Source organism: Mus caroli, chromosome 6 (genome assembly GCF_900094665.2).
Source record: "Mus caroli chromosome 6, CAROLI_EIJ_v1.1, whole genome shotgun sequence".
Taxonomy (NCBI): Eukaryota; Metazoa; Chordata; class Mammalia; order Rodentia; family Muridae; genus Mus; species Mus caroli.
Genome location: NC_034575.1, coordinates 133,168,940 through 133,191,882, shown reverse-complemented (window position 1 = coordinate 133,191,882; position 22,943 = coordinate 133,168,940). Strand labels below are relative to the sequence as shown.

Genomic DNA, 22,943 nt, shown 5'->3' with positions numbered 1-22,943 from the left:
CATGGGGGAGAGGGGGGCGTATCTAATACCTATTTTATCAACAAAAGAATTGAAACACTGAGGTAATTTGCCTAAGACCTCAGGACCTAGGGAGAAGCAATGCCCAGGGCTCACACCCAGGCATCAGAGAGAAGAGCCCACTTGTTCTAACTGATAAGACCCTTCCTTGTCTCATGAATGTGTAAACCAACCAATAATTTCATCCCTGAGAAAAATAAAGTCTAGGGTCACAGGAACACCTATGATCCCTGTCTCACAGAATGTGACAAAAAGCAGAGGCACAAAAACAAAAAACAAAAAACAAAAAAGTGCGGGAGATGATCTCTACAAGACTGAAGCTGCCCAGTGGTTAGAGTAGCTACAGGCTTGTCAGTCCTGAAGAGGCTGACTGCTTTGGCAGAGACCAGCTGGGAGCCAGAACCCAGAAAATAACTCAGAGGATTCCATACAAAATACCGCTAAGCTTCGCAACACAACCATAACCTTGGTTGGAAAACTTAAGGCTGTCCTAGAATTGGTAGCAACTGAAGCATAAGCTGGGCAACTGGTACACGCCCACCCGCAGTCCTCACACTTAAAGCCGAAGCAGGAGGATCAGAGCCCTCATCTGGAAATGAGTCGCAGGCCAGCCAGGGCTACATAAGATCCTGTCTCAAAAACAAAACAAAACAAACACCTGGGTGTGAGAGGCAGAGTCAAGGATTGCCACAAGTTCCAGGCCAACCTGGGCTACATTAAAGGCCAGCCCAAGCTCTACAGGGAAAACATGTCTTAGAAATAAAGGATGTCAGGCAAGCCTGTGTACACCTTTAAACCCAGTATTCAGGAGGAATGACAGTGGGGACAGGGACAGTGGATCTCTCTGAGAAAAGGCTAGCCAGGTCTACATAGTGACACTTAAGTCTTAAAATCAAAACAAAAACAGAGTAAAGGAAACAAAAAAGAGCCCAGACCTACTTTCACAACTCAAGCAACAAAGGTTAAGTGTGAAGTTCTTAGGTAAGAGATTTACAACCAGCACAAAAATGCTCTCTCAGCACAACTCTAAGCCCTGCATTCTGCCGGCCTGGACACAGACAGCAGAGGAAGTGCATTGCTGGGAAAGGGATCTGGGCTGCTTAAATCCTAGCTTCCAACTGCCCCAGCTCCCTGCCTTGGCAAACTCAGCCAGGAACCCAAAGTAACACAGTTACCCCATCCAAACAGAAGCAGCCTGGAGAAAGGAGCCAGCATTAGCATTCACGCCACTGAAGAGTTTTACAAACAGCTCAAGAGAGGCTACAGCACAATACAGCGAGCAAACTGAGAAAAAGAAAACTTCAGTGGAGGAGGAGCGAGTAGGGACATAGCTCAGCCCTTGCCCAGCATGCCTGAGGTCCTGGGTTCCACCCTCAGCGCAGCTTCCGGAGGAGGGCACACCAACCCCACCCCAGTCAGGTGAGAGAAATATTGAGCACTTTATTTCCCAGGAAATTCCAAAACATTGAATACCGTCTTTTCTGAAATGAGGAGTGGTAAAGAGATGTGCTACTTCTAAGAAGCAACCACAACTCAGGAGATGAAAAGTCAACTATTAGGAGTCAGGAAAACAATGGGGAAAAAAAACAACAAAGCAAATTTAGAAAAGACATTCTTACTGTCTGGCACCCCCAGTCTCCATACTCAGTAGGCTGAGGCAAGAGAATCATAAATTTAAAGGCTACATGGTTAGGACTCTGTGTCAAAAAAAAAAAAGTCAACAACAACAAAAATCACAGAATCATCAAAAAAGAATAGATATTTCTGAAAGCTGACATAGATAATGACTACTGTAAACCTACCTAAATTAAATGGCTAACAAAGCTGGCCATTCCTTCTGGGCACTTTGAATATCTCCCCTCAGGAAACTATGTAGCAGCTTTCAGGCAGAAATGCCTCCCACTTTCCGGAGGAGGAAACTGAGGCTGAAGCATTTGGAAAATTGGCCCACATAGCTAAAGAGCAAGTAAGTTCAAAGCAAGGCAGTTGCCTCCCTCCTCCCTCATGCCTGTGCTCCAGAACTCAGGGGGCTCAGGCAGGCAGGGGGTTGGGTAGGGGGCTGCCTGGGCCAGTTTAGGCTGTTTAGTGAATTTCAGACCAACTCTGGCTTTCAAAAAAGACCCTGTCTCAAAACACTCAATCCAGGGCAGGAAACATGTCTCAACAGTTAAGCACACACACATGCCTCTCCCAGGGAACAGGAGCTCAGCTGCCATGTGTTTTAGGCAGTTGACAACTGCTTGTAACTCCGGGGTCTGGCACCCTCTTCTGGCTTCTACAGACACTGCACTCACATATGTAAACACACACACACACACATATACACGTGATTTTTTTAAAATTTTTAAGAACCTCAAACCGAACAAAATAACAAGAAACTGACCAATGCAGAGATATGTACAACTGAAGAGGAAAGAAAATGGACCTGGTACTTAGAGGAGATGCAAAAGGAGACAGAGAGCGCCTGTGATAGGCAAACCTCACTGCAGCATAAATGGAGCACAGGGACCAAAGAGAACCCGGTGCAGAATAACCATCACTGAGCATTCTCATAAAACCGTAAGACTTCAGGAAGAGCAAAGGAAGACCATGCCCTCGGGCTTAGGGGGAGTCAAGTCCTAACCATGACTGAAGGCAAACTAGCAGCTGCTGCAGTGAAGAACAGAATTCAGTAGGTTCAAGATTTTAAGGATAGCCTGGAAAACAGACAGTGAGATGGCTCAGTGGGTGCCAATCTTGACAATCCCCAGGACCTTGCAAGTTATCCTCTGCCTTCCACATGTGTGCCACACATGCATGTCCCTTGCCACCATCACACATGTGCATGCACGCACACACACACACACACACACACAAGAACAAATGTATTTTAAAGCCTTTTACTTGGCTAATTTCCCCTACTTGTGGTAGCACATGCCTATGATCACAACACTTAGGAGGTGGAGGCAGGGAATCAGGCCTTTACAATCGATCTCTGCTGTATGGTGAGTTCCAGACCAGCCTGGGCTACATGGATAGTGGGAAGAGAGTTATAGGACTACAAAGTCCTCAGGGGAAGAACTTACAGTATAAAGTTCAGGGCCTCTGAAGTATGAAATGTGAAAGTATGTGATGGTGGCAAGGGACATGCATGTGTGGCACACATGTGGAAGGCAGAGGATAAGTTGCAAGGTCCTGGGGATTGTCAAGATTGGCACCCACTGAGCCATCTCACTGTCTGTTTTCCAGGCTACCCCAGAACATAGAGCCACCATTGGCTGCTGCCTTTAAAGATCCCAGAAGATTGGGATAGATCCAGACCAACCTTCGGAGCATAAATATTTGCATTTACACTAACACAGAGAGTATGAAAACAAACATCTTAGTTACTACAGGCTGCAAATTCTGACTAGGCCAAGGTTTTTTCTATCCACAGAAAGATAACAGAAACAGGCAGAACAACAAGTCCCTGACTAGCCTTAGGCCATACTCAGGTCAGACATGAACCTGTGCTTCACAGTCTAGGACCCAGACTCAGTCTGAGTCTGCTGCTTCCAGTGAGCACAGGCGGTGTGTGTGTGTGTGTGTGTGTGTGTGTAGTATGCACATGCGATGTGTAATGTATATATAAGTGTGTGTGTGTTGTAATTGTGGTACACATGTACATGGTATGTGCGTATGTGTATGTATGGCATGTGCTGTGTGTGTGCGTGTATATATATATGTATATACATATATACACGCACACACATAATGATATATATGTGCAGTGTGTGTATATGTATGTATGGTATGTATATACATGGTATATATGTATGTGCAGTGTGTATGTATGTGCATGTATATAGATGGTGTATATGTATGTATAGTGTATGTGTGTGTCTTTGTATGTGTAGTATGATATGAGAATGGTAGGTGTGTAGTATATGTATAATATATATACGCTGATGTGTGTACACATACCAGAAGAGGATGCCAGGAATCCTGTTGTATTGTTCTCCACTTTCTATTCTTGGAGAAAGATCTCACACTGAACCTAAACTAGGTTAGAAGCTAGCAAGTACCAGCAATCTTCCCGTTTCTACCCGCTGCAGCACCGGGGTTACCAGGAACACGTGTGGTCATGGCCAGCTTTTTATGCGAGTGCCAGGAGGAATTCAAGCATAGTTCCTCAGGCGTGTACAGTGACTGCTCTTACCCACTGAGCACTGAATCCCTCGCACTGATGTGAAGCAAGCTCCTGTACCTCTAGCTCCAGAGGGGATGCTATGCCTCCAGCCACCAGGGGCCCCTTGCAAACACATGAGCATGCCCATACAGATGCTCGCACACACACGGGCACATGTACGAGCACATGCTCACATACACACTCTCACACACATTTATGTAATTACCTTTTTTATGTCTACAAAGAATATAGGAGAAGACACTGGTTTCGTAATACATAGATATAAAAGCTTTCTGGAGCCTGCTTTTTCTCCTAGGAGGCTGAGATAGTGACTCAAGTGTCCCTGCATGGTGCGGAGGAAGCATGCCTATGAAGGGAAGCAGCTGTGCTGTGCCCAAATGTCCTTAGGGAGATACACTGAAATGTGTGCTACCCTGTGACACCCAGCACCACAGCATATACGGTAACCCACACGTGCGATGGGATATGTACCTATACTAAAGTAAATAACCCCCCAATCTAGGTTAGTTTATCTAGGGGCACAGACTCTCTAAGCCACATGCCATAAAGCAAACCACAACAATAACATTGTGCTTTAACAGTCCCTTCAGTGTTTGACCTTCAAACTTTAAAACTAAGAAAACATATACCTGAAAGATAAGCTGCCCTACCAGCTTTATAAATGCCACATTGTCCCTCTGTTACTTATTAACCTCGTGCCAGGCCTGGGAGCCAAACAGCCTTCCAACCTGAGCTCAGTGAACAGGTTTTAGATTATGAAACGCATCCCCAGCAGAGCTTTGTCCCTGGATCTGCTGGATAGACCCTTCGGTCGTGTGCCACCCCCATGCGCTACTAACGACCAAAACTGCAGCTAATGTGTCAGAAGCTAATTAAATTCCTAAGGACGACGATCTCCTGTACCACTCCAAATAACCCTGTGAGATAGATATGCAAAGCAGTGTGTGGCACGTAGAGAATGTTCTAGAACAACACTACTATGGCAGATGAGGAAACGAACGCTTAAAGAGATAAAGCAGCTAAGCAAGTGAAGAAAGCATTTAGTCTGGGGCATGGCTGGGGATGCCACTCAGCTGGTTGCTTCCATGCCCAGCAATGCAAGGCCCTGGAGGGGCTCCTCAGCACAGAAGTCAAATCAAAACGGATCCAGTCAAATCCAGAGCCCCTCTCCTGCTCTCAGCCACCATTCCCTTTGCTCCCTTCACACAGGAAAGTAGTAAGAGAGTTAACTAAGGTAACACAGCCGGGACTACAGTCTCATCGTCCCAATTACACGGTATCCAAAAGCAGCTTTGAGAAAGCAACTTCTACCTAATGCAAAAGCTACAAACTATATTTTGGGTAGTGAAGGGAAAGGGCCAAGGAGAGACCAGGAGAAAAACAAGCCAAAAGAAAGAAGAAAATCCACATCACTTACAGGGAATATAGATACGGTATGTAGGCCTTAGTATTGATCATCGCTCATCCCTTAGGGCCAAACTGCCTTCCAAACACAAGAATCCATCACCCCAGACTGTCAGCTGATGAGATAACTGTAACCCAACACACCAAGGAGTATTCTGTGTGCAGCACATTCTCAGAATGAAGACACAAAAGAGCTCAGGCAAGCTATTCTCCCGTTATTTTTTTTTTTAATGATTATTTTGAAGAGTATACAAAAGGATTGTGTTTTTCTCGTATTCGCCCGGCATTATCTCTTGTTCCACCTCCACTTGACTATAACTACCTCTTCTTTTCAGTGCTTGGGGGGTTGGGGGGGGATTGGCTCTATGGGTGCTAAGTAAGCCTGCACCCCGAGGTACATTCCCTTTCTGTTTTATTCTCAGAGAGTAGCAATCATCTATGCTGAACTAAAACAAGGACTCTAAAAACAAACAAACAAACAAACAAACAAAAAAGGCTGAAAATGCCTTTGAGAAGATAGCATTCCAAACCCGGGGTACTTTCGTCAAAGTCAATGTATCCTGCAGAGAAAACAAGCCTGTCTCTTAATTTCAGTATTGTGTACACTCCAAGACAGATCTTATCACTGTTCTTTCCAGAGTTCTAAGCAGCCAGCGAAGAGGAGAAAGATCTAAAGACATGGAGTCTCTTGTTATCTAAGACACAAGGCCGGTTTCAAGGTAGCAGACTAGAAACTCTTTGAGAACAAGGTCCCTGCAGCCCTCCTAGGGCCTCAGGCTGACTATCAGAGAGAGCCTTTCTAACCTGGCAGAGAAAAATAACTGCTTCCTGTCTTATGTGATCAGCCAATAAGCTTATAACTTAGTGTTTAATTTTTTTAAGTGGAGCCACAGATTTTTCGAAAGCCCTAAATGTTTAAATTTTGCCAACGACAGAATAAATACACTTTGGTTAAAACAGTGCAATTCAAACAGCACAGTGTCCTGCTGTGTGATCCCGTGTGATTCAATTAGCCATTTTCCTAATCTTTCTTCTTTCCTCCTGCACACTGGAGGAAGGAGAACACCTGTCTGGGCTAGCTCACAGCGGCAAGGCTGCTGTCAGTAAGTGGATGCTGTTCCACCCAGGCCACTCACTTACAGTCCTGCAGCCCCCGGCTCCCCCTCTGGTCCAGCCCCAGATAGCAGCAGCTAGTCCCGGCGCTTAGGGAAGGATGCTCCAATGGCTGGCCTTCCCTTGGAGACTGCGACGACACGCGCTCTGACCTGACAGTCACCGTCGCGCCCCTCCAGTTTCGACCCGGCCCCGCGCGCCTCCAGCAATGTCTGCCCCGGGAGTCCCCGAGAGTCCCCAAGTGTCCCCGAGCGTCCCCGGTCCCCGACTCACACCCGGGAGTCCCCTTCCTCTCCCCCCGGACGCTGCAGCCTTCCCAGCTAACAGCCAGGCCCCGCCGCGCCACGCCTCGCCTCGCTCATCTCCCCAGGCCAGGTCTCCACAGCGTGGTCGCGGGGCTGCAGACTCCTTACCCGGGAGCTTGAGAGCCCTGGACAGCACTGTCGCCATGGCGGAGGCCCCCGTGCGCGTGCGCGCGCCGCGTCCTGCCGGGAAGTGTAGTTCGCTGCGAACCGCGCGTGGGGCTGCGAGCGGGAAAGGTGTGACCTGCCCGGAGCCCAGCTAGGAGGAGGCGCCCACTGTGGCAGGTCACTGGTGCGGCGCGGAGCCAAGGTTGAGTCGCTTGTGCCTCAGCAGCCGGTAAGGGGAGTCATCTCTCCCCATCTGTGTATGAAGAGCCTAGAATGAGGTTGTAAATACTTAGGAAGGCGCGGGCTGTGAAGTTCGCGTGGGTTTGGAATTGACAAACTAGATTTGAAGCCTGCCTGCGCTATTTACTACCTGAGCCATCTTGGCAAGTCACTGAGACTCGGCCTTGTTTGTTTGTCTGTCCTGTCTGTCAGTCAGTCTGTCCATCTGTTTTGGAGCCAGGAGTCTCAATGGAAACTGGCTTTGTAGGTGAGGGTGACCTTGAACTCCTGATCCTTCTGCTTCCACTTCCAAGCACCAGATTTGTTTGTTTGCTTGTTTAACTTACTTATCTATGGCTCGGTGTGGTTAAGTTTGCCTCTCTGAGTTTGAGGCCAACCTGGTCTACATAGAGTTACAAGCCAGCCAGGACTACATAGTGAGACCCTGTTCACACACACACACACACACACACACACACACACACACACACACACAGAGAGAGAGAGAGAGAGAGAGAGAGAGAGAGAGATTTATTCATTAGTTTGTTTACTCATTTATTGGTTTATTTGTTTATTTATTTATATATTGAGATCATGTAGTATATATAGACTGGCATTGAATTGGCTATGTAGTTGAAACTGGCCTGGAGTTCCTAATCCCCCGGCCTTCGCTGTGTAAGTGCTGGAATTACAGACATGCAACACCACACCTGACTGGCCCTCTTGAAATGAAAATGATGCTATTGCCTTGTTGCTTAGAGAATTAAGCGACACCATCCTTTTAAAGCACACGGCTCCTGTGACTGAGGTATGCTGCGGCACAGACCTGGGCTTCCTGATCTCAGCTCTTTCCAGGGAAGTATTTACACTCTACCTGCTGCTGCTCCTGGCTTGCAAGATCCAGCAAACAGGAGCTGACTGGTTTCTCACTCACAGGCACCAAGAGATCAAGAGATCGGCATTTTAGTGCAGGAATACTTGAGAGCATTAGCTTGACCCCGGAGCGTCTCAGTTATCTAGTCATGTCTCCCCACCGTCTGCTTAATGCTGATAAACCACTTCTGTTCCACAAGAGTTGTTCTGAGAGTCAAACGTAAACGTGCAAAACACTTAGCACCAACAACTAATGCTTCACCAGTAACCGAGTGTCCTTCTGGTTGATGTCTTGTTGTTGTTATTTGAGACAGAGTCACACTATGTAAACCAGGCTGTCCTGGAACTCCCAGAGGTCTGCCTGCCTGCCTCTGTACCATAGACATGTACCATAGCGCGTGGCTAATTAATGTTTTGATTTTTAATTTACTAAGTAATAAAATTGTAAATTTGGGGGCTAGAGAGATGGCTCGGTGGTTAAAAGCACTGGCTGCTCTTCCAGAGTCCCCAAGTTCAATTCCCAGCACCCACACGGCAGCTCACAACCTTCTGTTAACTCCATCAATGCCCTCTCTGGCTTCCTTGGGCACCAGAAACACACATGGCCCATAGATAAGCATGCAGGCAAAACACCCATGCACATGGAAATAAATAAAACTTTTTAAATAAAAGGAGTGAGCCAACCTACATCATGATTAATATTAACGATGGTGTTCATTTTAATGGCTTAATGACTTAAGTGCTAATTCTTCTTTAACATTTGTCTTGTATGTGTACATGTATGTATCTTGTGTATGTATATCTGTGAGTCTGCGTATATGCATACTTTTGAAAACCCACGCTCTCTTTCTACTGTGTGAGTGTTGGGAACTGAACTCAGGTGGTCAGTGCTGACCCAGGCACCACTAAGCCATGTCACTGGCCCCTTGTGTGCTAATACTTTCAGTGCTCTGTAATCATTGAGATGGTTCACTGTTTTCCAGTTTCTCTGCATATGCTTAAAAGCCATATTTTATGCCAATGTAGGTCATCCAAGGAAAGAAACAAGTCACAACAAGCAGGTAGCTGCTTGCCTGGTATCAGATTTAGTCATTAGAACACAGTCAGAGATGTGAAGATGGATATCAGCGTCAATAGCCCTGGAGTATGGGAAGTATATAGAAGGTCAGGAGCTTGAACATCCGGGACAGGGAGGTGACCAGAACAGCCAGGTTACACAGGGCAGAGAAAGGAGAAAAGCCCGTGCACTTTCCATAGTGAAAAGATAAAAGGATGTCCCTGTGCGTGTAATACAAATGACATGAAATAGTGCACGTTACAGTTTGAAAACTTTGCAACTGGGCATGGTGACACACCTGTAAAGTCAGTACTCAGGAGGCGGTGGCAGTTTGGAGATCTAGTTCAGTGTGCCAGCCTGGGTTGTGTAAAGAGGGTTTACACAACCCAGGGTTTTTTGGTTGGTTGGTTGGTTGGTTGGGTTTTTTTGGNTGTAAAGAGGGTTTACACAACCCAGGGTTTTTTGGTTGGTTGGTTGGTTGGTTGGGTTTTTTTGGGTTTTTTGTTTGTTTTTTTTTTTTTTTTTTGTAAATAGGATCCAGGGAGATGGTTGGGTGGTGAAGTGCTTGTTGAACAAGTGTGACAACTTCAGGTCAGATCCTCAACACCCTATAACAGTTGGGCATGACTGCACGCTCCTGAAGTCCCAGCGCTTGGTTGGGGGACAGCAGAATTTGGGGTTCTGTGTCCAGCCAGACTAGCAGAAACATTGAGTTTCAGATTCAGTGAAGAGTGCTCGTTGGTTTTTTTATCAGCTTGAGAGAGCTCAAGTCGTCTGGGAAGAGGAGCCTCAATTGAGAAGACGTCTCTATCATCAGGCTGGCCTCTGTGCAAGCCTACAGAGCATTTTCTTGAATGATGACTGGTATGAGAGCTTGTTGTGGGTGGTGCCACTCCTGGCCACGTGACCCTGGGTTGTCTGATAAAGCCGGCTAAGTGAGCCCTGGGGAGCAAGCCAGTAAGCAGTGCTCTTCCCTGGCTTCTCCTTCAGTTTCTGTCTCCAGGTTCCTGCCTTGAATTCCTGCCCTGACTTCCCTCCATGATAAAACTGACACACATTGGTCACACCAATAAGATGCAAACTAAGACCATGTCTCAAAAAAAATTAAAAATAAAAAAATTAAAAAGGTAGAGAGTCATAGAGGAAGACTCCCCAAGACAAGCTCTAGACTCCACGTGTGTAGTCACACATATGTACACGCACATGTATATACCACAGACAACATTATAAGTTTAGAACTCTGCTTTAAATGGTATGGGTATTCTAAGTGCCCCATGCACACCTACACACATATACACACCTAACAGATACCCCTTAACCTGTGTGACATCTCTCCTCTCCTCTTCAGAAGCCCAGCTTTGCAGATGGATTTCCAGTGGGAAGCAGATACCAAGAATCCATGCTCCCTGGCTTTTATCCAGCTTCTGTGCCTTGTCCCCCTCAGGTGTCTCCTTCTTGTCCATTTCCCCACTTGAGCCTAAGAGCTACAGCTCAGAATCAGATCTCTCAAACTTAACCTGCCTTCCTTCCCCCGCCCAATTTATTTTAGTATTTCTTTTGGGGAGGAGGAGTCTTCAGGGGGGAACAGTCTAATTCTAATCCGGGCTAGCTTGGAATTCACTGAGGTTGAGGAACAATGGGTCAACCCTCCTGCCTCTGCTCCCTCTCAATTTAAAGGAAACAAACAAGCAAACACCTCAAAGCAGTCACGGAAGGAATTCAGGATGCTCACCTCTGCCACAGAGAGCACCTGTGAGCTTCTCTCCAGTTAGCAGTAGACTGAATATCTTGGATGCCAAAACACCCACTGAAATCATTATAGAAAGTACAGATTCCCCAGGACTCCCTGGCTTCCAAACTTGGCTTGCCTCCAAGTAAAGTCAAAGAAAGGTGACTGGAGAGGTGACCTGGAACAGCCTGTCACGCCTGACAGTGCCTTCTCTGAATAGAAAATATTGTTCTAGAAATCACAACTGAAGCCGCATTGATCCCCAAGTGGGCGGGCATCTCCATCACTTACAGAAGGAACCTGTGGGAGGTTGGTCTGGTGCTACTTTGTATTCAAATGCTAAACTCTGTGGCCCAAGACACAAGACAGGATGGACCAGGAGCACATGCGGAGTGAAAGAACCCCAGGGGACAGGCTGGTGGAACAAGAATAACCCACGAAGACACAAACACAAAGTACTTGGGGAGCTCCCCTGGGAAGCAGCCATTCTAGCACTTAGAGCATTAGACGAGGGGTAATCCCCCAGTAATTGCACAAAAGCTAAATAAATAAATCATAATCTGAGTCTCATTCATTTGTAAGCTAGACAGGGAAAGGAACAATTCAATTATTTTACAGGAACCCACAAGTGTCACTTCTTGCTGTCTTTGTGACGCACCTGGCTGGCATCAATTTAAACCTCGAGTGTCCTGCCCTTAATCAAAGGAAGGTCAAGTCATGCTCTCAAATGCTTCTTATTCTGTGGATACCATAGACACTTCTGTTGGTCCTGACCAGCCTCCTAGTGGGTTTCCTGGCTTCCTCTGGGATCCAGCACCATGGAGTCCACCAGCAGCTGCCACCCATTGCTCTCGGTAGGCTGGGGCTGCCAGGCTCTCTGCCTCCTCTCAGAAGGCTTCTGGTATCTCTCACAGATCCACACCACATCGGGGTTAGTGCTGTGAGAACATCAAAGTCCTGAGGTACAGTGGAAAGTGGAGAACACTGGCTCCCTCCTCCTAGGTTACATTATGAGGAAATTGCGTGCACTCTTCTGTCTATTCTTCAAGGTCAAACAGCGTACTTTCATCAGCCATTTCCAATTTTAGTGGGTGAGTCAACCAGGGGAAAGCAATTGCCGTAACAAACAACCTCCGTAGTACAGGGATTTTAGAGAATACAAATGCATTGCTAGTTAAGTCACAAAGTAGGGGGGCAGGGCAGGTGACACTAGGCTCTGTTTTTCCCTGTCGGTCAGGGGTCTGGGCTCCTGTCTGGGGTTTCTACATCTTAGGGCCTTGGAGGCCTCTTTGGGTCATGTCATCCCAGCTCCTGCTGGTGTCCTGGAGAAGCTTGCATTCTGTTGTGTCAAGAATGTCTCACGGTTGAAGAATACAGGCTTCAAACAGTATGACAGCAAGCAGCGCTAATCCCAGTGCCTGAGAGACTGAATCAAGGGCATTGTGAGTGTGAGGCCAGCCTGGGCTACCTAGTGAGTTCCTGGCCATGTTAGAGCAGCATGGTGAGACTTGTCTCAAATAAGCAAACTAAATAAATAAAGGAAGCTTGAACCCTTCATAAGACAGAAAGATCCCAGGCTTTGTCCTGCTAGAGACTAAGGCTTTGTCCCTGAGCCGAGGTTGTCCTCCTGGCTTAGGAGCTTGCCACTGTGTCTAAAATAAAGCTGTCCCTAAGGAGCTGGAGAAATGGTTCAGTGGTTAAGAGCACTGGCTGCTCTTCCAGAGGACCAGGGTTCAATTCCCAGCACCTATGTGGAAGTTCACAACTGCAACTTCAGTTCTAGAGGATCTGACACCCTCACAGAGACAGACACCAATGCATATGAAATAAAAATAAATAAATCATTTTTTAAATTATTCCAAAAAAAAAACCAAACAAACCTGTCCCTAGAAGCAATTCCTGCCTCTGGTGAAAGTCTTCTGAAGGCCAAGGACCAGCAGAAATGCTGGGGCTAAAGAGAGAGAAGCAGGCAGGAATCAGTACCAGGGAAGAGACCTGAAAACGGAAAGAAAAGACCATAACAAATAACAGCAGGGAGATGGAGAGAACCCCAAAAAGCAGCTCAGTAAAGGACATTTGGGGGTTAAATGCAAATGTCAAGGAACCTGAGAAATCAGTCTTGCATCAGGAACTTGGAAGACAGCCTTGGCCTGTGGCTTATTCACTTCTTATAGGGCACTTGAGTCAGACCCGGAGTAGCACAGCTGGAGAGGACAAACAGGTTCCTGTTCTCAGAGTGTCCTTTAATAAAGCACAAAGATGCATCAGCTCAGATTTATACACACCTGGATCTACCCAGACTCTTAAGTGATTTCTAGGCCCCGAGATTTAAACAAAAGCATCTTAACAAGCCTCTAGCTGGGACATCTCTGTGAGAATAACAAGACGATTAAGGAGAGATCCATCCAGTCCAACTGAGATCCACGCACCCGAGCACGTGTGCTCACACACACACACACACACACACATGCACACACATTACAGAAGTTATTTTTTTATCCCATTTTTAAACTAATTAGTTACCCATTTCCTCCTTCAAACTTTTATTTAAGTTACAACTTAAGACTAGGTAGCTTTGAGGCTAGAGATGTAGCTCGGCTGGTGAGAATGCTTATCTAGCAAGCACAAAGCCCTGGGTTAAATCCCCAGGCGAAGGAGGTTCATGCCTTTAAACTCTGAACTGGGGATGTGGGAGTGGAGGCTGAGGCCAGCTGGGGATATCATAGTGGGGCCGTGTAAAAACAAAACAAGGCAAAAAGCAAGCAAACAACCCCCAACCTCCCCAAAAGATTAGGTTCCTGTCCTACTTTGATGTGGTCGGAGGTCAGAAAATGAATTTCCAAACTGTGGTGCTTTGACAGGTGGAGTTCTTGAGTGCACAGACACTGGAGGTCTTTAGAAGCAGCCTCAGAACCAGGGTGTCTCTGATCTCCCTACCATAACCTGCCTCTTGTCTTTGTTCTTTCCCAAGATGAATCCTAGAAGCCAAACTTCTTCTCCCCCAAGGCAGGCCATAGAAAATGATTCCTCTAATCTCCCCACCCCCCTTCCTGTATAGGGAGCTGGAGATGATAACTTCTCTGTGTAACACTGCAGTGGGCAGCTCTTTCCAGCACGATCCTGCTCCATACAAAGGGAGGAAGAGGGAGGCTGAGAGTCAGAGGCCAAGAACTGAATAGAGTGGCCATGCTGGGTTCATCTACGTGGTCTCACCCAGTTACTGCGGTGTCTTCTGTGCATTCACATTTCTATACCTCTCTCCAGGAGAGGAAGGAAATAAAATCCCCGAGTCGAGGAAACAGAATTTCAGGTACTGTAATACTTAAGATGTCTGCCTACCGAGTGAGCCCATGAGTTCTCAGTGAGTCCAGGCTGGCAGTTTCAGACTGAAGCCTCCACGTTGCAGCAGAAAGGCCTGTATTCTGGGCGTTACGTTTCGGGGCGTTCTTTGGGGTGTCCTACTTGAGAACTTTATGGGCCCCTTCCAGTGCCTGAGAACAGCTAGGTGTGTTGGCCCTGTAGCAAACTGCAGTGGAGTGTCCTTCCACAGGGCTGTCTCAGAGTGGCTCTTTCACCCTGCCTCCACCCAACAGCCCATGAATTTAGTGTTTTGTTTAACATCAGACTGTAAGAAGGAAGCCTAACTAGAAAGTGACTCAGTCTCTCACCCTACACAGCCACCCTACCTCATTTCCACCCAGGTTCAGTATCAGCCCTGGTGACAGGAATTTATGTACAGGTGTGGTTTTAAAAATACAGGAACCTAAGAGTTGGATGGAGCTCAGAAGTCTACGGATCAAATCCACAGCAAGTAGCAATTGCTTCTGCAGCCTGACACACCATCTCTTTGGACTCCACTAGTCTTTGAGAGCTCACGTGATGTGGTCAGTGTCCACTGTTGTAGTTGTTTGCTTGTTTGTTGCTGTGACAAAATATCCAACAGAAGAAACTTAAAGGTGGAGGCTGTTGTGGAATTATTACCCTGGGGGCCGTTGCCTTTAAATACCTAGTGGGGGTTCTACCCCACTTCAGCCATCTAGTTCCCAAATGAAAGACAAAGAAAGCGTTAGATTTATAATAAGCTTGAAAGCACTAGAGCTGGGCAGGTACCAACCCTCTATGCTATTTTGTGTACTTGCCTGAGATATCACTGGCCACATCCTGCCTGGGCCACTCCTACTCCATCAGGCTAGGTCTTTTGGCCATGTGCTCAAGATCTACACTACCCCATGCCAACTTCCTTCTTCTTCCTAGTGCCTCAGACCCCCCAGCCCGAGAACTTTCCATATGCCTCCCTCTCCTCTGCCCAACCCAGGCTAAGGTCATCTTTATTAAACAATCAAGGATAACATAGAGGGTAAGGTTTGTAGAACAAAATAAATTTAGCTTAAAGCTGTTTTCAAAATATCCATAATATCCCCATCTCTCTCTCTCTCTCACACACACACTCTCGTCCCTTTACCTCAAGTGTATTCGATCTTGTCTTGTTGAGCAGTCTTTCCGTTGAGGCTAAGTTCTTCTTTAGGAATCAAAGCCACACATCTCTGGAGATGTGGCCAGTGATGTAATGAGTGCAGAAGGGTTTCCTCCTGCTCCTGGGCTGTAAATAATGAAAGATCTTAGATACGGAGTCTATAAGCTGGCCTGGGGAGATGACTCAACAAATACAGTCGCTTGGTGCTCAGGCCTGATGACCTGAGTTGACCCCACAGCCCCCTCCAGCCTCCTGAAGCACACCAGTGACACAAACCAGAGCTTGCTTCTGTGTACACACACACAAACACAATATCTTTTGTAAATTAATAGTATGATAGTAGGGGCTTAAAGACCAAAGACTGTACCCCATACACATCTCTTCCTTCTTTGCTTGAGGTGTGGCCATGTGTCCACATGTAGCCCAGGCTACCCCAGGATGATCTTGATCTCCAATACACCAGACTTTCCCTGGCTGGCATTCTAGGGATTTTAGAAAAGAGAACATATCTGGGACCACAAGACTCCTCCCATCACAGACACACCCTCTGTTCTCCTCCTCTGCTGCCTTCAAGTACACCGAGAGTTTGTCCCCTTTTGGAAGAGCAAAGCCCCTTTGTGCTCTCCGGAGCCAGCCCCAAAGAAGAGGAAGCACCCTGGAGAAAGGGCTAGTTCCTGAGAGTTTTGCATCTATCTTAAGTAACCCCTTTCTAATTGTTGTTTTTCCCAAGATTGACTTATAAGGTTATGCGTTGCCATTTAGATACTGGGATCCAGACCATCTCTCCAGCCACTATTTTTTTTTTCTAACTAGCCTTAATTTAACTCAGTCCACTTCATTTTGATGTTTACTTGGATGTTTTGTTTTGCTTGTTTGTTTGAGACAGGGTTCATTCTGTAGCCCGGAGAGTCATCTGCCATTTAATAAGAAAGGCTAGGGATTTGAGACATTCATGTATAGTTTCAAAAAATTGATTAATGAATTGTAATGATATGAAAGACTGCCCAACACTTTTATTAAACTGCACACCAAAACAAGATGTCTGAGCTTCATTGTCAAGCTGACTGGATTTAGAGCCACCTGGGAGACACAGCTCTCAGTGTGTCTGTGAGAGAATTTCCAGAGAATTTTAAATGAGATGGACAACATACCCAGATTGTGGCTGGCATCCTCCTCGCAGGACAGGTTCCCACAAACCCAAAACAAAAGAGAGAAAAAGAAGTGTGGCGAGTCCCAGTCACATGACTCTGACCGCAGGAATGCCTCCATGATGACTACGTTCTCTTAAATCATGAGCCAAAGAAATGCTTTCTGTAAGTTGCCTCTGATGTGCATTTTGTCACAGCAATAAGGAAAAATAAGCTAATACAGAAGCAGCCCCAGGAGAAAAGTTTTCTTTGGCCCTCGATGCCTCTGACCCACCAGTCTCTGCTGACACAGCCCAGAAAAGTCTAGATTTCTCTTTCCCAAAGCAAATCATAGAAACCAGAATGCTCCCTGAAGCCAACCAATCCCCAAAATAGCTACATTCCCTCTGTCTTTCTGAATAGGAACTGACCATAAATAAACTCCCGATCAACCACCATCAGGGCTGTCTCTGGTTTTCTGGTCTTCATGATATCCATCAAAGGAATTCAGACAGGACAGACACAGTGTGGTCAGTAGATGACTGCAGAGGAGAGGGGGCCTCAGGGCAGGAGTGGCACTGGCTTTGTGGAATTTATCAATTTTTAAGAACAGATGGCTTTTCCTGCCGTGCTTATTCCTGTCCAAGTGATTGATGGGCTCGTTTGATTGATCTTTATGGAAGGAAGCACTGATGCCCATTGTCAGCTCTCGGAAACCAGTGTCTAGATGATGATCTTGTAACATTTAGATAATTTTGTATTAGTGACCCTCCAGTGGGCTCAAAATGTCACCTCTCCACCCGAGGACAGAGGTGTGACTCAGGGTCCATTCTTTCCTCGAGCAGTGTTTCTGTTTGGTTGGTTTTAGTTAGGTTGGTTTTTTTGAAACTAGTTTTCTCTTTGTAGCACTGGCTGTCCTGAAACTCACTTTGAAGATCAGGCTGCCCTCAAACTCAGAGATGATTTGTCTCAGCCTCCCGAGTCTTACAGTGTCTATTCTAGGTTCTACAAGCTGCCAATCATGAATGACCTCCAAGCCTGCTAGTAATTAGGAGCCGTTGAAATGGTTCTGAGGGTAAAGGGGCTTGCTGCCAAGCCTGAAGACCCGAGCTTGATCCTAAGGTCCCAAATGCTAATCCTAAAAGCTGTCTGACTTCTACAAACATGCCACCTTATATCCTATATTCATGCTAATATGAACACACAAGTGCACATGCACACACACATGCACACACACACAAAAGCTCATACACAGATAAGCACACACACACACACTCTCTCTCATGCACAGGCATACAGGCATGCACACACACTCACACACACACACACACACTCTCTCATGCACAGGCACACAGGCAAGCACACACACACTCACACACGCACACACACACACTCTCACACTCCAATGCACACACACACACTGTTTTTTTTTTTAATTTTAAATAAGCTAGTTAGGTAACACAACTTATTTGATTTTAAGTTGTAAGACTCACATTCCAGAAGTGACCCTGTCCCCCACAATCAGGAAGAAAAAAATGCTGTGACTGAAGAGCCAAAAGAGTGTGACACATGTGGCCTTGCTGGGCACCTGCCCTCCATGTTCTGCACGAGCTCCTACCCTCTCTGCTCACTCTGATCTACAAGTCTGCCCATGCTCCATCCAACCTAAGATGAAAAATGGATATTACCTGGGTCTTTGGGTCTTCGACCTAAAGGCTCCCATGTCAAATAAAATTACAGTTAATTAACCTTGTATGGCCTTTTTCGTTAGTCTGTTGCCAGTTGGTTTTGACTGTTTCAAATTTGAACATTCAGAGGGAAAAGTTGGAGTTCCATAGAGAAGGGAGGGGTCAGCATATGAGAACAAAGCCCAAGTATCATTGAGTGTGCTCTGTTCCTCCCACTGGGCTTGTGCATATGTAAAAAGCTTCTATAGCTGTAAGAAAAAAACTAAGCTGAGAAGGGAAGACAGCAGTCCCTCAAAGTTAAGAGCAAATGGCAAGAATATCAAGGTGATAGCTTCACCACAGAATGGAACCAGTCTGAGGACTTTAAAAACCCAGAGAAGCACTAGAGAGAGCATCTATGCTCTTGCAGATGGCCCAAGCTCAGTTCTCAGCACCCACACTGGAAGACTTACATCTCTAGCCCAGGAGTGTCCTAAGCTCCTTCCACAGGCACCTGCACTCACAGGCATGCACATGCTCACACACACACACACACACACACACACACACACACACACACACAATTAAAAATAATGAAAACGCTGGCTGGAGAGACAGCTCAGAGGTTAAGAGCAAGCATTGTTCTTCCAGAGAACCTAAGTTTGATTTCTAGCACACATGTCATGGCTCACAACCTCCTGTAACTCCAGAGGACCCCCCCACACACACACACACAGAGAGAGAGAGAGAGAGAGAGAGAGAGAGAGAGAGAGAGAACTGTTTAAAATATAATAAGTTATATCTTTTTTTAAAAACCTAAGTGAGTGGCTGAGCTTGCTCAACAGAGATGGCTCAGTGGTTAAGAGCACTGACTGCTCTTCCAGAGGTCCTGGGTTCAATTCCCAGCAACCACATGGTGGCTCATAACTATCTGTAAAGGGATCTGATGCCCTCTTCTGGTGTGTCTGGGGGAAACAACAGTGTACTCACATGTATAAAATAAATAAATCTTAAAAAAAAATTCAGTGGTTTGCTTGTTCCTCTAATAAGATATATTACTAGACAAAAATAGTATTACAAAAATATTTTAGCCCAATGTGATGATTCAGCCTGTAACCCTAGCTCTTTACATGCTGAGATAGGTTGGTGGGGGACAGGTTTCTATGTGTTCTAGGACAGCCTGGATTACAGAGAAGAGACCCTGTGACCCAAACAAAGATGAAACATCAAAGATTCTTGAATTATATCTGTGGATTATATTGTTAACGATCATTGACAATTATCATTACTAGTATGAAACTGTACATATGTACAATGATAGACTACAGTAAGTTATTGGACTTGATTATTAAGTTATTGAGCTTGATATTTTAAACTATTCTATATGTGCATATACATAGACTTGAGCAATAAGTAAGTTAATGAATAAAGAAACACAAATTGAAGAAGTTAGGTGAAAGAAAAATTTGTCTGGTTTAGACATATGAGTCCCAGGGAGGTGTGGTGGTCCATATCTGTAATTTCCATATTTGGGAGGTAGAGGCAGGAAGATCAGTGTTAGCCTGGAATGTGTAAAACTTGGTCTCAAAAAGAAAACAAGAAAGAATTATGAGCTGTGACCTGTGACACGCCTTCTTGTTTTTATTAACCTAATATTATGTCTTTACAAGGACACCTAGCGTGGTTCCATCTAAGGAGCTCTAAGGACCTCTAGGGACAACTTTGATCCCTAATCACATTTGCCTCTGGAGCTTCGGTGACTTTTGTGGTTTCCTTGGTGAGCAGGAAGTCTGCATGCCTACTGGGGATAGAAAACAAGGAAGACGCTAGAACCTGTGATCAAGAAAGCTCTAGGAAGCAGTCTGAAGGGAGTCTTGTGACACAAAGACGGGGGCATTCCCCCATGGGAACAACTGCAATAGACAGAGCCACTGTCACACAGTATACTAATATTTTACAATTGTAGTTTTAGAAAATCCTCATTGATCGACTTGGAAGCTTGTGTAAAATGACTAAGTCAGCCACACGTGCATCTAACCCCAGCATTCCTAATGTGGTCAGGGAGCACATGAGTTCCAGACCAGACTGGGCTACACAGCAAGATACTGTACTGAGAGAGGGGGACATGGAGAAGGAAGGGACAGAGACAGACAGACGGAGATAGAGAGGGGTGGGGAAGGAAATCCTTGTTCTAAAGCTGGAAATGTGAGCGCTGACATCCCCTGAGCAGTCTCTGAATAAGAATGTACAGGATTACGTTTAAGATAACCAACTGCAAGCATTTCTTCCCTTGAAGCAGCAGTTCCTGGGGGTTCCTAACAGCTACCAGACGCTTCCGTGGTGGCCATGAGGTAAGCTGCTAAGGTGTTTTTCTCAGACAACCCTGGGCATGGTGGTCCACATCCACCTTCTCATCATCCAGGAGGCCAAGGCTAACACACTGCTGTGAGATCCAGGGCAGCCTGGGCAACAGAGCAAGACTTAAAAAAGAAACAAACAAAAAAGGTCCCATGTGTGATGTCAAGAATGAAAAGTGGCAAGTGTGAAAACTATGACACTGGGGAGTCTTCTTCCTAGATGCTAGATGTCTTGAAGAAAAAAAGAACACAGATGAATCTCTGAGTTCAAGGCCAGCCTGGTCTACAGAGCTTGCTCCAGGACAGCCAGAGCTACTCAGAGAAACCCTGTTTCGAGCCCCATCAGCACCCCAAGGAAACAGGATGAGAAAAGATTGTGACGATGGCTCAGGGGGAAGAGGGTCTACTTCTCTCTTCCTCCAGCACCAGCCAGATCCGACGCCCCCTGCTGGCCTCCGTGGGCATCAGCACAGGTGGCATACATACAAAGTAATAATGATAAGAAGAGGAAGAGGACAAGGAGAGAGAGAGAGAGAGAGAGAGAGAGAGAGAGAGAGAGAGAGAGAGAGAACAGATGGGCTTAGGTTAAGCAGACAGCCTAAGGCACTGTAGGAGTGATACACTTTCCTAGGTACGTTTTAAATAGGCTCCTATCCTTTATAGCCACAGGGCAGAGTCTGCTGGAAAAGCAGTCCTAGGGTGTAAGCAGCAGCCTTGAAGAGTTCAAGAAGTACTGCAGGACAGCCTGACTGGCAGGTCTTGTATATCAAGGTCAAGAGCCTCCTGCTGTGATAGTGGTGAGATTCAGAGACCGAAGATGAGGATATTTGGGTGCATAGACCTGGCAGCCTTGAACCATTAGGGCCCACCCCATCCTCCAGACTGACAAATGCTCCTCCCTCCCCATCCTCCAGACTGACAAATGCTCCTCCCTCCCCATCCTCCAGACTGACAAATGCCCCTCCCTCCCCATCCTCCAGACTGACAAATGCTCCTCCCTCCCCATCCTCCAGACTGACAAATGCTCCTCCCTCTCCATTCTCCAGACTGGCAAACGCTCCTGCTACCCTTGCAAAAGGAGAACCACTTCCAGTCCATGGGAGAAACCAGAGTGGACAGCACCTAGAGCAAGGCTTCACACAATGCTGTTAGTCCCCTCCTTGAGACCTAGGCTAATTTTCCGAGCTAGCTCAAACTACGGTGGATTAGTCACTATTCGAGCCCCTGGACTGCACAACTAATTTACCACAACCTAATTGCCAGTCAATACTATCCAGACATAAAAAAAAAAAGACACAATTGTATCATTTCTGACAACAGGAATCATCTCGGAAGACATTATGTTGTGTGCAATAAGCCAGAAGACACGGAAAGGCAAAATGTGCATGATCTGGTAGGGTGTGGACTCTAAAATAGTAGTTGTCATGAAGAATAGAAGTGTGGTTATTAGTCACAGGGACTGAGAGAAGGGGTCAGTCGGTACCACGTTACAGGTAAGTAGGAAGGCAAATTTCAGTATGCGAGACCACAGCTATAGTTAGGAAGTGGGAGGAATGTGTTTTGGATTTTAGAGACAGGGTCTTGGGGTGAAACCCAACCCTAGGCAGACCTAGAACTCACTATCCAGGTTACCCTAAGTTCATGGTGATCTTCCTGTACTAGGATTCTAGAGATGAGCCACCGTATCAGGCTTATTTATTATACGTTCCAAACTGATTAGAAGAAAGGATTTACCAGGTCCTCACAACCAATAAATGATAAGCATCTGAGGAAATGGATGCTCATTGTCTTCTGTGATTATCACATGATCTTTTTATGCGTGGGAAGTTATCTCCTGTGATTATCACATGATATATTTATGTGTGGGAAGTTATCTCATGTGATTATCACATGATGTACTTATGTATGGGGAGAGTACGTTGTTGGGCTGGGGCGCTGGCTCAGCAGTAAAGAGCACTTGTTGCTCTCCCGGGGGACAAGTTTGGTTCCCAGACCCACGTCAGGAGATCCACAGCTGCCTGTACCTTCAGTTGCAGAGGGTCTGATACTCTCCTCCAGCTTCTGTAGACATCTACACACTCGTATACAAATGAAAATAAAACTTAACACACACAATAAAACAGTCCATTGTTTCCCCCAAATTATGGGTGTTCATTACTGTTCTTGTCACTGTGACAAAATACATGAGAAGCAGTGTAAGGAGAGAAGGGCTTGTTTTCACTCACAGTGGACAGGCAAGGCAGTCAGAGCCTGAGAGGCTGCTCACATCCACAGTCAGTCAGGCAACAGAGAAAGGCAGGCACTGATGCTCAGGGGACCTCCTCCTT

The 22,943-nt window shown here is 46.2% G+C and overlaps 1 protein-coding gene and 1 pseudogene across 2 annotated transcripts in view; one reads left to right on the top strand and one right to left on the bottom strand.

Moving 5' to 3' along the window:
• Fam234b (family with sequence similarity 234 member B) overlaps positions 1-7,282 on the bottom strand; it is a 37,542-nt gene extending 30,260 nt beyond the window's left edge. Inside the window, exon 1 of one of the 2 annotated variants that reach the window (XM_021165154.2) lies at positions 7,117-7,282. In XM_021165154.2, the coding sequence (XP_021020813.1) occupies positions 7,117-7,153 (37 nt within the window). In that variant the 5' untranslated portion in view covers positions 7,154-7,282. The remainder of the gene's footprint in view (positions 1-7,116) is intronic. The other variant, XM_021165155.2, reaches the window with a different exon arrangement.
• Positions 7,152-22,943, top strand: part of LOC110295827 — a 28,073-nt pseudogene continuing 12,281 nt past the window's right edge.